We start from the raw sequence: 12,444 nt of genomic DNA on the forward strand, positions 1-12,444 counted from the left end.
CTTCACGATATGCATAAGGATTTACCATTCTGTCCCGATCATGTTGATCCTAAGACAAAAAAATCTCGAGCCGAAAGTACATCGGATGTGAAACAATTCAAATTGATGGCTACTCTTCAGTCGAAGAAAAAGTATGTGATCCATTACAGAATTCTCAAGCAGGCCTTAGAACATGGTCTCATTTTGAAGAAGATTCATCGTGTTCTAAAGTTCAAGCAGTCCACATGGTTGAAGCCCTACATAGACTTGAACACACGTTTGCGAACTGCTGCTTCGAATGATTTTGAGAAGAACCTATTCAAACTAATAAATAATGCCGTATTTGGTATGTACTACTATATTGAAGACTCAATTTTTGTCTCATATATATAAATATTTGTTTCAGGGAAAACTATGGAAAATCTGAGAAAGCACTCTGATGTTCGCCTTGTAACGAGTTGGGATGGGCGATATGGTGCCGAAGCCAGAATCTCCAATCCTCGGTTCAAGAGTTTGACTGTCTTCGATGAAAACTTGGCGGCCATTGAATTGGGAAAATCCGAAATATTCTTCAACAAACCTATATATGTTGGAATGGTAGTACTGGATTTGGCAAAGTTGACCACATATAATTTCCATTATGAGTACATGGCTCCTAGGTTTGGAGAAAATTTTTGCGCAGTTTATACTGACACGGACAGTTTGATTTATGAAATTATAAATTATGATCCATATGAGATGATGAAAAATGATTGTCATCAGTATTTCGATACTAGCGATTATCAATCAGATAACATCTACGATATTCCCCGAGTGAATAAGAAAGTGATTGGATTGATGAAGGATGAGAACAACGGAGAGCTTATGATCGACTTTATTGGACTAAGATCTAAATTATACTCAACTAAAACTGCAACGTCAGAAGATCAAATCACTGATCTGAAAGAAAGATTGAAGCAGGAGAATTATGAAAATGATGAAATCAACCAAATTGTGGCCAATTTCGGAGAATCCAAGAAAGCGAAGGGCGTTAAACATAATGTTGTCAAAACAAAAATCGCTTTCGAAGATTATGTGACCTGATTGGAAAATTGTACCGAAATAGCAATCACACAAAAATTAATAAAATCCTATAAGCATAGGGTGTATTCAACAGAACAAACGAAGATTGCTCTGAATCCTAACGATGATAAACGCTATCTAATTCCCAAAACCTACGATACTCTTCCATGGGGACATTACTCAATTCAAAATCAATGAATATTGATTGATAACAATATCAACTACAAATTATTCTCGTCTCAAATAAACGATTCTTTGTTCGAGTGAAAATCACATATCACATTGAAAGTTTTTGTTAACATATTATCCTGTTGCTGAGATACAGGTGTATTTTTGTGATTCAAAGCAGAACTATTGGAAAAATGAATCCTACTATCATTCATTTCAAATTGAATCATACACCTATAATCTGCCGAGAGAGGTTTTATATAGGGCTATTGGCGATGTTTTTTCCTCTATAATCTAAAAAACAAACGCTCCGGCAGCTCTACCTCCAGGGTGGTGTGGAAACGAGCAAAAAACTGTTTTAAGGATGAACTCACAACCTGACGATATCAACCCTTTGTCCTCATTCTTTATGGTGAAATTTTTTGGTCTCTTCTTTTGGAGGGCTTATAAGTATCTATTAAGTCGATGTATTTCCTGAAAATATTAAATTCAACTTTCTCATCATATCTTTTGTAAACATACAACAATAAAAATTATTCATATATTATGTAAGATCTTGTTCATTATATCTTTATGGTTAACATTTTGTGAGAAGTTGTTTTGAATCATTAGTTAACTTGAATGTGTTTTTATTGATGTTCAAAATATTATTTTCAATAGAAACATACTTTTTCTATAACATCAATCATCTTGTAAAATCAAAACCATAACACGGGGAAAACATCCATGTTGACTTCAGGACGACATATTGACACAACCAGAAACATGACCAGAATAACTGAAAAAATAACCATTAAATCATCTTGTATGAAAGCTGTTCGGAAAAAAGGTAACTGAAACTAGTTTTGATCTATTTCACTACCAAAATAACCAAAAACGTAACCAATTATTCATCTTGTATGAAAGCTGTTCGGAAAAGCGTGTAACTGAAACTGGTTTTGATCTATTTCAGTTTGAGATCAATTCAAAAATAACTGTTGACTTCTTTTGAATACATGTTGTTGATATAAATAGACGAAATTACACATAAAAATTCAGTTTTGACCAAATTGCAGTATATTTCATAGTAAAGCACTCCATCAATTATGAATCTCGATATTATAGAAAATGTCAAGTCGAACAAACATGTTAATATCAGCAAAGCCTTTTCAACATTAGTCCTTATTGAGATTAAAATCTTTCATAATTACCAATCAACCACATCTATCCTTCAACTATTCTACACAAATATCTTCAATTTCATCAAAAGTCTAATATGAAGCCATATTATGAAAATTGGTATGATGGAGATTGCGATCATACTGTTCGAATGAAACAATCACATTACAATTGTATCGTATCAATTGTTTTGCTATTCGTCTGTATGTTTGATCTAAATACATAACGTCGATATTTCTATGGCTACACATTGAAACATTTTCTCAAATTTGTACCAATATATTTCGAATACGCACTTGGTGTTATGAGAGTTTACTTGATTTTGAGATTTACTGGTGTAATTTTTCTGCATATCAGTAGAATGGCTTTAGTTTTATAGGGAGACTAGATCAAATTTATTTTTTTTTCAACCATTCTCAGCTGGAAATAAAGTCCAAACATAACGCATTTATGATTCAACACCAGACATCCCTGTTTCGACCCCGCCATAGCTCTCATCAGTGGTGTTACGCTGAACCACAAATGCATTGCTAGAATCAACTGTAATTGAAGAACAAGCTATAGTAAAGAAGCGGGTTTACATCTCTGCCCAAGGCGAAGGTGGAGTTTGCAGACCGGTTTCGGGCTATTTTGCCACTCGACTACTTGTTAGTGCAAAGTAGTGTCTATCATGAACATAAAGAAAATGCATTAACACGGGATCTAGTGAACTTAAGGCAATCAAATGAAACACCTTTACGATTTTACGAAAAGTGCATGGGCTTACTGAGTGTGATCTGCAATTATATCGACATTCATAATGACAACGATGTAGTGAAAACGAGTAAAAAAGAATTCTTCAGACAACAAGCCTTAACTACCTTCTTGGCCGGATTGAAGGAACCTTTAGGATCGACGATAAGAGCAATGCGTCCAAATTCTTTGGCCACAGCGATGCAATACATTCAGGAAGAAAATAACATTCGTTATCTACAAAAAAGTCACGCTCCAGAAGTTTCATCATCCGTTAGAAGACCATTACCACCCCAAAGATACACACAGCAACGAATGGAACCCCCGTCTCAATTTCAACGCCAAGTATGGCCTTCCCAGTCAGCCTATACCAGACCCCAATTTCCAACTGGACCGATTAACCTACCACCTCGAGTCAATTTACCACCACGACGTTTTCCGACCAATCAGCAAGTCTTTGGAAAACCACAAAACGTTTGGGACCCGAAAAATAATCAAAAACCATCGTACAGACAAGATCCAGTACCAATGAGTATTTCAACACGAAATACTCACCAACAAAATCATTTTAGGCCTCAAACTTCTCGCCCAACTTTCACGTCCGAAGAACTTTTCAATGTTGAACATCAAGAACAAGTTTATAATTGCGAAATACCCGAAGAATACGGTGGATACTACAACGAAGAATATCAAGAAGCATGTGCTGAAGATTTCATGCCTGAAGAAATGTTGAAGCACGAAGAAGAAAATTTTCTCGAGGACGACAACAAAATGCCAGAAACGTAGTAGAATTACACAGCTTCACCGATAAGAAAGAACTGCCCTACATAATTATAAGCAATCCACCTTTGAAACTTTTGATTGATACAGGCTCCACAAAATCATTTCTCAACCCTGAAGTGGCTTTTAAATTTTTCAAAAATTGCATTAAACACGAGCCATTTGTAGTAACTTCAATTTTTCAAAATTATTCTCAAGATTATTGTGCCGAAATTCCTAGTTTTTCAGAATTTAACAGTAGCTCCAATTTGAAATTTTATCTATTCACAAAGTTTTTGATGGACTAATTGGTTTAGATAATTTAAAATTAATGCAAGCCCAATTAGATTTCATTAACTCGAATCTTATTTCTGCATTCGCAACGTTACCCATTTTTTACCACGAAACGAACAATAATCAGTCTTATTCCGCTCAACTCGAGCCTCATACAATTACACGTCTCAGGTTACCAGTAGCACAGTGCGAAGGTACTATCATATTACCACAACAAAATATTCAAGGAGCAAAATTACGAGAAACATTAACAATCGCATGTAATAATCTTGCGTGGGCAGAACTTATCAATGATACGGATTTTGAACTCAATATAGCACTGACCGACTCAATAAAATCAAGAAAATTTGACATAGGTGAATTTTATTTATTTACGGCAGATATTTCAACAAAATCGTCGCACCATTTGGATATAGAAAAATCAATCAGAACAGAACATTTGAACGAGGAAGAGAGAAGACATGTACTACGGCTATGCAAAAAATATTCCGATATTTTTTATGTGCCAGACACACCACTAACGTTCACAAACCAAGTGAAACACCGGATCAGGACAAGAGACGAAATTCCTGTTTTTACCAAATCATACAGATACCCACATGTGCATAAGCCTGAAGTGGAAAAACAGGTAAACTCAATGTTGGATCAGGGAATCATAAGGCCAAGCCAATCACCCTGGTCTTCACCTATATGGGTCGTCCCAAAGAAAGCAGACGCTTCTGGACAAATCAAATGGAGGATCGTCGTAGATTATAGGAAGGTGAACGAGAAAACTATCGACGATAAATATCCAGTCCCCAACATCAATGCCATATTGGACAAGCTAGGAAGGTGCCAATACTTCACTACTTTGGACCTAGCGAGTGGCTTCCACCAGATTGAGATGGCAGAAGAGGATATTCCAAAAACAGCCTTCACAGTGGAGCATGGGCACTACGAATACACCAGGATGCCGTTTGGATTGAAATCAGCTCCAGCTACCTTTCAACGTGTTATAGATAACGTTTTGAAGGGTCTACAAGGAAAAATATGTCTTACATATATGGACGACATAATTGTGTACTCAACTTCATTGCAGGAGCATATGATCAACCTCTCCAAAGTCTTCGAAAGGTTCAGGGAAACAAATCTCAAGGTTCAACTAGACAAATCAGAGTTTTTGCAAAGGGAAGTAGCATTTTTGGGACACATCATCACTTCAGAAGGAATTCGACCAAATCCCCAAAAAATTGAGGCAATCTTAAAGTATCCTATACCCCGAACAACCAAAGAAATCAAAGGATTCCTAGGACTCCTGGGATACTATAGGAAATTCATCAAGGACTTCGCAAAAATAACCAAACCACTCACCTCCTGTCTTAAGAAAAACCAGAAAATTGAGCATACACCGAAATTCATAGAATGTTTCGAAACATGCAAAAATCTTCTAGTAAACGAACCGCTTCTACAATATCCCGACTTCACAAAACCATTCAATCTCACGACGGATGCCAGCAATTTTGCTATAGGTGCTATCCTATCGCAAGGACCTGTTGGAAAGGACAAACCAATTGCATATGCCTCTCGTACGTTGAACGAAAGCGAACAAAATTACACAACCATAGAAAAGGAAATGCTTGCTATGGTGTGGGCGACTAAGTACTTTAGACCGTACCTATTTGGTCAAAAATTCAAAATCTTATCCGATCACCGCCCTCTACAATGGCTTTTCTCTTTGAAAGATCCAAATTCAAAACTTGTGAGATGGAGATTGAAGTTAGAAGAATTCGACTATGAAGTCGTTTACAAGAAAGGAAAAAGCAATACGAACGCTGATGCCCTTTCAAGAATAGAAGTACACACCAAAGAAGCCTTCAGTTTGAAAGAATACATAGAAAATTTCAACAAAGAACTTGAAGAAAATGCTTCGTTATACAACAATGCACCATCTGAAAATACCGTTACCGACCAATCTCAAAGAAGAATCAGCGAAGACACCTCCGCTACTGACACTGCAGACGAAAATCCCGACCGTCTTCAACAGAAAAGAACATCATCAACCGATACAGCTGACGAAAATCCCGACCTCGACCACCCAAAAAGGACATCATCAACTGACACAGCTGACGAAGTTATAAATGACCTCAACCAACCTGAAAACGAAGGAAGTAACAGAACCATACACACAACTCAAGAAGAACCGGCATTCACAATTCCAATATCAGAAAAGCCTCTCAATTATTACAGTAACCAGATAAAAATGACATTTGTCCATTATAACCCAGGGCCAATCTGTATAGAACAAGCGTTCGCAAATAAAAAACGAATTCATGTTCAAATTGGTATGAATGCAAAAGAAGAAAATATTGTGAAATTCTTCAAAGACTATATTCCACCAAAAGTCAAACATGCTGTATATTTCGACCCAGATACCCAATATAAGTCAACCTGCAATATTCTTCAGAAAATTTTCAGAAACACTGCCTTCGATTTGGTAAAATGCAACGAAATCTTGGAAGATGTTAACAACGAAGATCAACAACAAATAATAATTCGAAACTACCACGAAGGGAAGTCAAACCATCGTGGAATAAATGAAACTGAATTGCGAGTACGAAGAAAATATTACTGGCCAACTTTGAAAAAAGACATTGAAGGATATATCAATATGTGCGAAACATGTCAAATGAATAAGTATGACAGAAACCCACCAAAACCCAAATTTATGATAACTCCTACACCAAGTAAACCTCTCGAAATTATTCACCTAGACACCTTTCAGGCAGATGGACAGAAATTTTTAACAATTGTGGACGCCTTTTCAAAATATGGACAAGCCTATCCATTAGAAGGAGCCAATGCCATTAACATATTGAAAGCATTGCTGATATTCGTTACTCACCATGGTTTACCACAGATCATTGTCTCAGACAGTGGCACCGAATTCAAAAACGGCCTTGTACAAGAATTTGTGGATACACATAAAATTTTGATCCACCACACAACCCCGGAGAGTCCACAATCAAATGGAATGATTGAACGTTTTCACTCGACCATTATAGAACATTTACGATTATTATTGCAAAATAAGAAACAGCTGAACATCAAGCAACAAATGCTTTATGCACTATTAGGCTATAACAATACAATCCATTCAGTAACAGGACAAAAGCCCATCGATGTTCTCAATGGACACTTCGACAGTAAGGACCCCTTTGATATCGACATAGAAAGGATTCTACTGAACAACTACATGCAACAACATCGAGATAAAACAAAAGCTGTCTACCAAAAAATCAATGAAAAAGCTGTCAAACTGAAAGAAAGGACTATAAATAAACGAAATGAGAGCAGACACCATCCTGTAGCCTACTCACCTAGCACAAAAATTTATACCAAAACAACAGGTGTTCGAAATAAGCTTTTACCTAGATTTGTACCACGTGTAGTTGAATCTAACAAAAAAGTAACAGTAGCTACACCCTATACTACTGTTCATAAAAAGAATATAAAACACATCCCAAAACATAACAAGAAAATGGTTTTACAGGTGCACCCTCGCATTGGGTCTAGAAATTCGAATTCAAGATCTCAAAGACAACCCGGGAATTCTTCCCCTAAAGCTGGGAGAAGCCAGGATCCAGACTAGCATTCACGACTTCCTGCACTACTATAACTTGACGCCGATTGCCGAAGAAATCGATCTAATACAAAAGCAATTCGATGACATCACTGAAACCCTCACAAACGGCCCGAGTTACCCCTACCTAGAAGGACTCATCAATTTCAATCAAGCACTGAAATATCAACTGAAAATTGTATATCAAAAATTTCACAGCATCAACCCATCCCACAGAACCAAAAGAGGTCTAATCAACGGACTTGGCAGCATCATAAAATCAATATCCGGAAATTTAGATCAAGAAGATGCTCAGCGGTATGACCAAGCAATAGCATCACTACAGAAGGGTAGATATAACATTCTACAAAGATTGAACCAGCACATATCTCTCACCACCTCACTCATAGAGAATTTCAATAAAACCGTGTCACTTATCAGGCATAACGACGATATAATCTCCAAGAAAATTGATAGAATTAATAAAGAAATCGATACAATAACATTCGATTTCAATCACTTTATGGAGATCAGGAATGTTTTAGACCAACTAAATTTGTCATTGCAAATAACCTTACAGCTGCTGACGGACCTGGAAAATGCAATTGTGTTTGCAAAAACTAATACCTTGTATAATAACATCATACAGCCAACCGAAATGAACACGATAATTCAGACGATGGCTCGACACCATACAACTAGACAACTATTCTATACCAAACCAGAAGACTTCAGGAAATATTACGATTTGATCACTGTCGATGCTTATTATTCCAATGCAATAATCGTGTTTGTTCTGCACTTTCCTCTCCTCCACCCGGAAAAATTTACACATTTCCATTTATATTCAATCCCTACTAGTAACTTTACCACAATCATCCCTCCAGCTCCGTATCTGACATTGAATACTGGACTACACCACTATTCGCAGAGACCATGCAAGAAGATCAACCCTGGATTCCTTTGCCAAATTCCAATCATTCGAGGCGACATTCAGCCACGAGATTGCATTTCCCAAATTTTACACATCTCTGAAGATGAAGCCAGATGCCAACAAGTTCCGGTTTCAATAAAGGGTACCCTGATAGAGGAAATCACACCAGCTCACTATGTTGGTATATTCCCAAAGCCAACAAAAATATCTACTGAATGTTCCACTCCCGGAATGCAGGAATTGCACGGCACCTACCTTATAGAAGTGCCTCCAGGATGCGGATTTGAGACACCTGAAGCCAACTACATCAATTCCAAGGGCTTCACATACGAGCAGCCCCTAGCCTTGCCAAAAGTCCGAACAATTTCAATACCACATGAGAAGAAGATGCTACCTATCCAGCTAGAAAAAATCCCCTTAGATGAACTTCACAAAATTCACGAACAAAGCCTATTGCAACCCCTAGGTTTTGAGGATATTCCAGTCGATAGTACACACTTTTGGACTACCCCTGTATTCATAATTGCTACAGCGGTAATTGGAATTTTGGTATTCAAATTCCGTCACACCCTACGATGCCAGAGGATCTCTGAAACACCACCAGTACCAGCTACCAGGACTCAAGTTTTATTCCACCCTCATAAAACTTCTTCAGGGGATGGAGAAGTTACAATCTGAATCCACGGAGAATCGACAAGGTTCATGATGGGTCAGCGATACTCGACACCGCTGACGAAGATGAACTTGCATTTTCATTCCTATGAGAATTTTCATTTTTATATTCAGTCTGACTTGATACATCCTTATTGTAACACGTGTTTTTGAATAAAATAAACTTTTTAAAAACTTATTTTTCGAAAACCAACTCTTAACTTGCCGGAGCGTTTGTTTTTTAGATTATAGAGGAAAAAACATCGCCAATAGCCCTATATAAAACCTCTCTCGGCAGATTATAGGTGTATGATTCAATTTGAAATGAATGATAGTAGGATTCATTTTTCCAATAGTTCTGCTTTGAATCACAAAAATACACCTGTATCTCAGCAACAGGATAATATGTTAACAAAAACTTTCAATGTGATATGTGATTTTCACTCGAACAAAGAATCGTTTATTTGAGACGAGAATAATTTGTAGTTGATATTGTTATCAATCAATATTCATTGATTTTGAATTGAGTAATGTCCCCATGGAAGAGTATCGTAGGTTTTGGGAATTAGATAGCGTTTATCATCGTTAGGATTCAGAGCAATCTTCGTTTGTTCTGTTGAATATACCCTATGCTTATAGGATTTTATTAATTTTTGTGTGATTGCTATTTCGGTACAATTTTCCAAACAGGTCACATAATCTTCGAAAGCGATTTTTGTTTTGACAACATTATGTTTAACGCCCTTCGCTTTCTTGGATACTCCGAAATTGGCCACAATTTGGTTGATTTCATCATTTTCATAATTCTCCTGCTTCAATCTTTCTTTCAGATCAGTGATTTGATCTTCTGACGTTGCAGTTTTAGTTGAGTATAATTTAGATCTTAGTCCAATAAAGTCGATCATAAGCTTTCCTTTGTTCTCATCCTTCATCAATCCAATCACTTTCTTATTCACTCGGGGAATATCGTAGATGTTATCTGATTGATAATCGCTAGTATCGAAATACTGATGACAATCATTTTTCATCATCTCATATGGATCATAATTTATAATTTCATAAATCAAACTGTCCGTGTCAGTATAAACTGCGCAAAAATTTTCTCCAAACCTAGGAGCCATGTACTCATAATGGAAATTATATGTGGTCAACTTTGCCAAATCCAGTACTACCATTCCAACATATTATAGGTTTGTTGAAGAATATTTCGGATTTTCCCAATTCAATGGCCGCCAAGTTTTCATCGAAGACAGTCAAACTCTTGAACCGAGGATTGGAGATTCTGGCTTCGGCACCATATCGCCCATCCCAACTCGTTACAAGGCGAACATCAGAGTGCTTTCTCAGATTTTCCATAGTTTTCCCTGAAACAAATATTTATATATATGAGACAAAAATTGAGTTTTCAATATAGTAGTACATACCAAATACGGCATTATTCATTAGTTTGAATAGGTTCTTCTCAAAATCATTCGAAGCAGCAGTTCGCAAACGTGTGTTCAAGTCTATGTAGGGCTTCAACCATGTGGACTGCTTGAACTTTAGAACACGATGAATCTTCTTCAAAATGAGACCATGTTCTAAGGCCTGCTTGAGAATTCTGTAATGGATCACATACTTTTTCTTCGACTGAAGAGTAGCCATCAATTTGAATTGTTTCACATCCGATGTACTTTCGGCTCGAGATTTTTTTGTCTTAGGATCAACATGATCGGGACAGAATGGTAAATCCTTATGCATATCGTGAAGGCTGTTTGGATACTCCAGATCAACTTCTAGTATATAACCTTCTGAGGCATCATCAGGCACATTTGTGATATCAATGTTGGTGTCCATCCACTCAAATCCGCCGTATGGTAGATATTGAGACATTGCCCAACCATATTGATTATTAACATCGAAATACATCAGGTATGAGTCAGCTTTGGCTCTATCATAATTGTCACCCATGTATTTGTTATTAGCTGTGACTCTTCGCTTGGAACAAACTTGACTCAATCCACCTCTTGTTCCCTTTTCGAAAAAAAGCAGCTGATCTACATCGGTGAGAAGTTCAAGTTGATGTTTCGTTTTGAATAACATAGCATCCCATGTATAGCCAGGCAGAGTGAAATAATGAGCAGGATCCAAACCGTAAGTTTTATGACAACTTGAGCGGAACTGCTCGAAGACATCAGCCAGAAGCATAACATCCGTCTTCAAATACAGATCCGTATATTCCCCCAATGTGTTTATCTTGAAAGTAGTCCATATCAACTTGGCACGTGAGTAAGATCTCCTAGGACACGGTTTATCCTCCAATTTGTTGTAAAATGTTTCGATAGGGGGTATACAATCTTCATTGAATTTTTCGAAAGAATCGATATAGTCATACGGCATTACGCCTTTTTTTGTCAAAATCTGCTGTTGATCATTCGAGAGGTTGGAGAACTGTGATATGAGATTTGGAAAATCTGAAAGATATGATACTAACGTACCCAGCGAAGAACTCATGAATCTGAATGAGTCAATAAATCTGAAGCGGATATTGCTACGCAAAATACTTTTAGTGAAGGAGATATACTTTTCCTTTGTTATCGGCAAAACAGTGACACTTCCATTGAGATCCAATGCAATATTTTTTATAATGAAATGTGCATCATACCCTGATAAGTTATGAAACACGATGGGAATTGTTTGATCATCTTGATAGTTAATATTGCACTCATTGTGTGATGGCCCGCGATAATTATTTTCAGGTATCAGATGATTATGATCGCGTATTTTTTTGTCTGATATAGTGAATGGTTTGTCACATAATATGACAATGAGTTGCTACCCTGAAATCTGTTTCCTGGCTGGCTGATATATCTATATCGAATGGACACTGGAACACAGTTGCAACATCTTCAGCAAACTGACCTATCCCGTTGGCAAACCATTTCATACAATTTTCACCACGAAATGATCGATAAAATGATGGCGTATCATCATAAGAGCATTTCACATAATATCCAATAGATGCCGGAATGTGTCGTTGATATTTATTGTCATCTTGTGTAGATATCAATACACTCTCCAGATCGGCGTATATTATGAAAGGCGATGTAATTTTATTTTTGAAATTTTT

At 36.9% G+C, this 12,444-nt stretch overlaps 1 protein-coding gene across 1 annotated transcript; it reads right to left on the minus strand.

The window, feature by feature from the left end:
* Positions 1 to 10,113: 10,113 nt before the first annotated feature.
* LOC141487330 (uncharacterized) lies at positions 10,114 to 12,101 on the minus strand. Its single transcript, XM_074186271.1, has 2 exons — positions 10,760 to 12,101; positions 10,114 to 10,699 (listed from the first exon to the last, which is right to left on the minus strand). The coding sequence occupies exons 1-2, from the start codon at positions 11,826 to 11,828 to the stop codon at positions 10,473 to 10,475; spliced, it is 1,296 nt and encodes a 431-aa protein (XP_074042372.1). The 5' UTR covers positions 11,829 to 12,101; the 3' UTR covers positions 10,114 to 10,472.
* Between the last annotated feature and the right edge of the window lie 343 nt (positions 12,102 to 12,444).

This window comes from Leptinotarsa decemlineata, unplaced genomic scaffold (genome assembly GCF_025532065.1).
Source record: "Leptinotarsa decemlineata unplaced genomic scaffold, Ldec_3_MD MMD2_P_RNA_scaffold_2, whole genome shotgun sequence".
In the NCBI taxonomy this organism is placed as follows: Eukaryota; Metazoa; Arthropoda; class Insecta; order Coleoptera; family Chrysomelidae; genus Leptinotarsa; species Leptinotarsa decemlineata.

What these genes read in the sequence shown, in the direction of transcription:
- LOC141487330 (XM_074186271.1), bottom strand. Translation starts at nt 11,828, where the DNA reads ATGAGTTCTTCGCTGGGTACGTTAGTATCATATCTTTCAGATTTTCCA. An exon ending in AATGAATAATGCCGTATTTG is followed by an intron (nt 10,700 to 10,759) that starts GTATGTACTACT and finishes TATTTGTTTCAG; the next exon opens with GGAAAACTATGGAAAATCTG.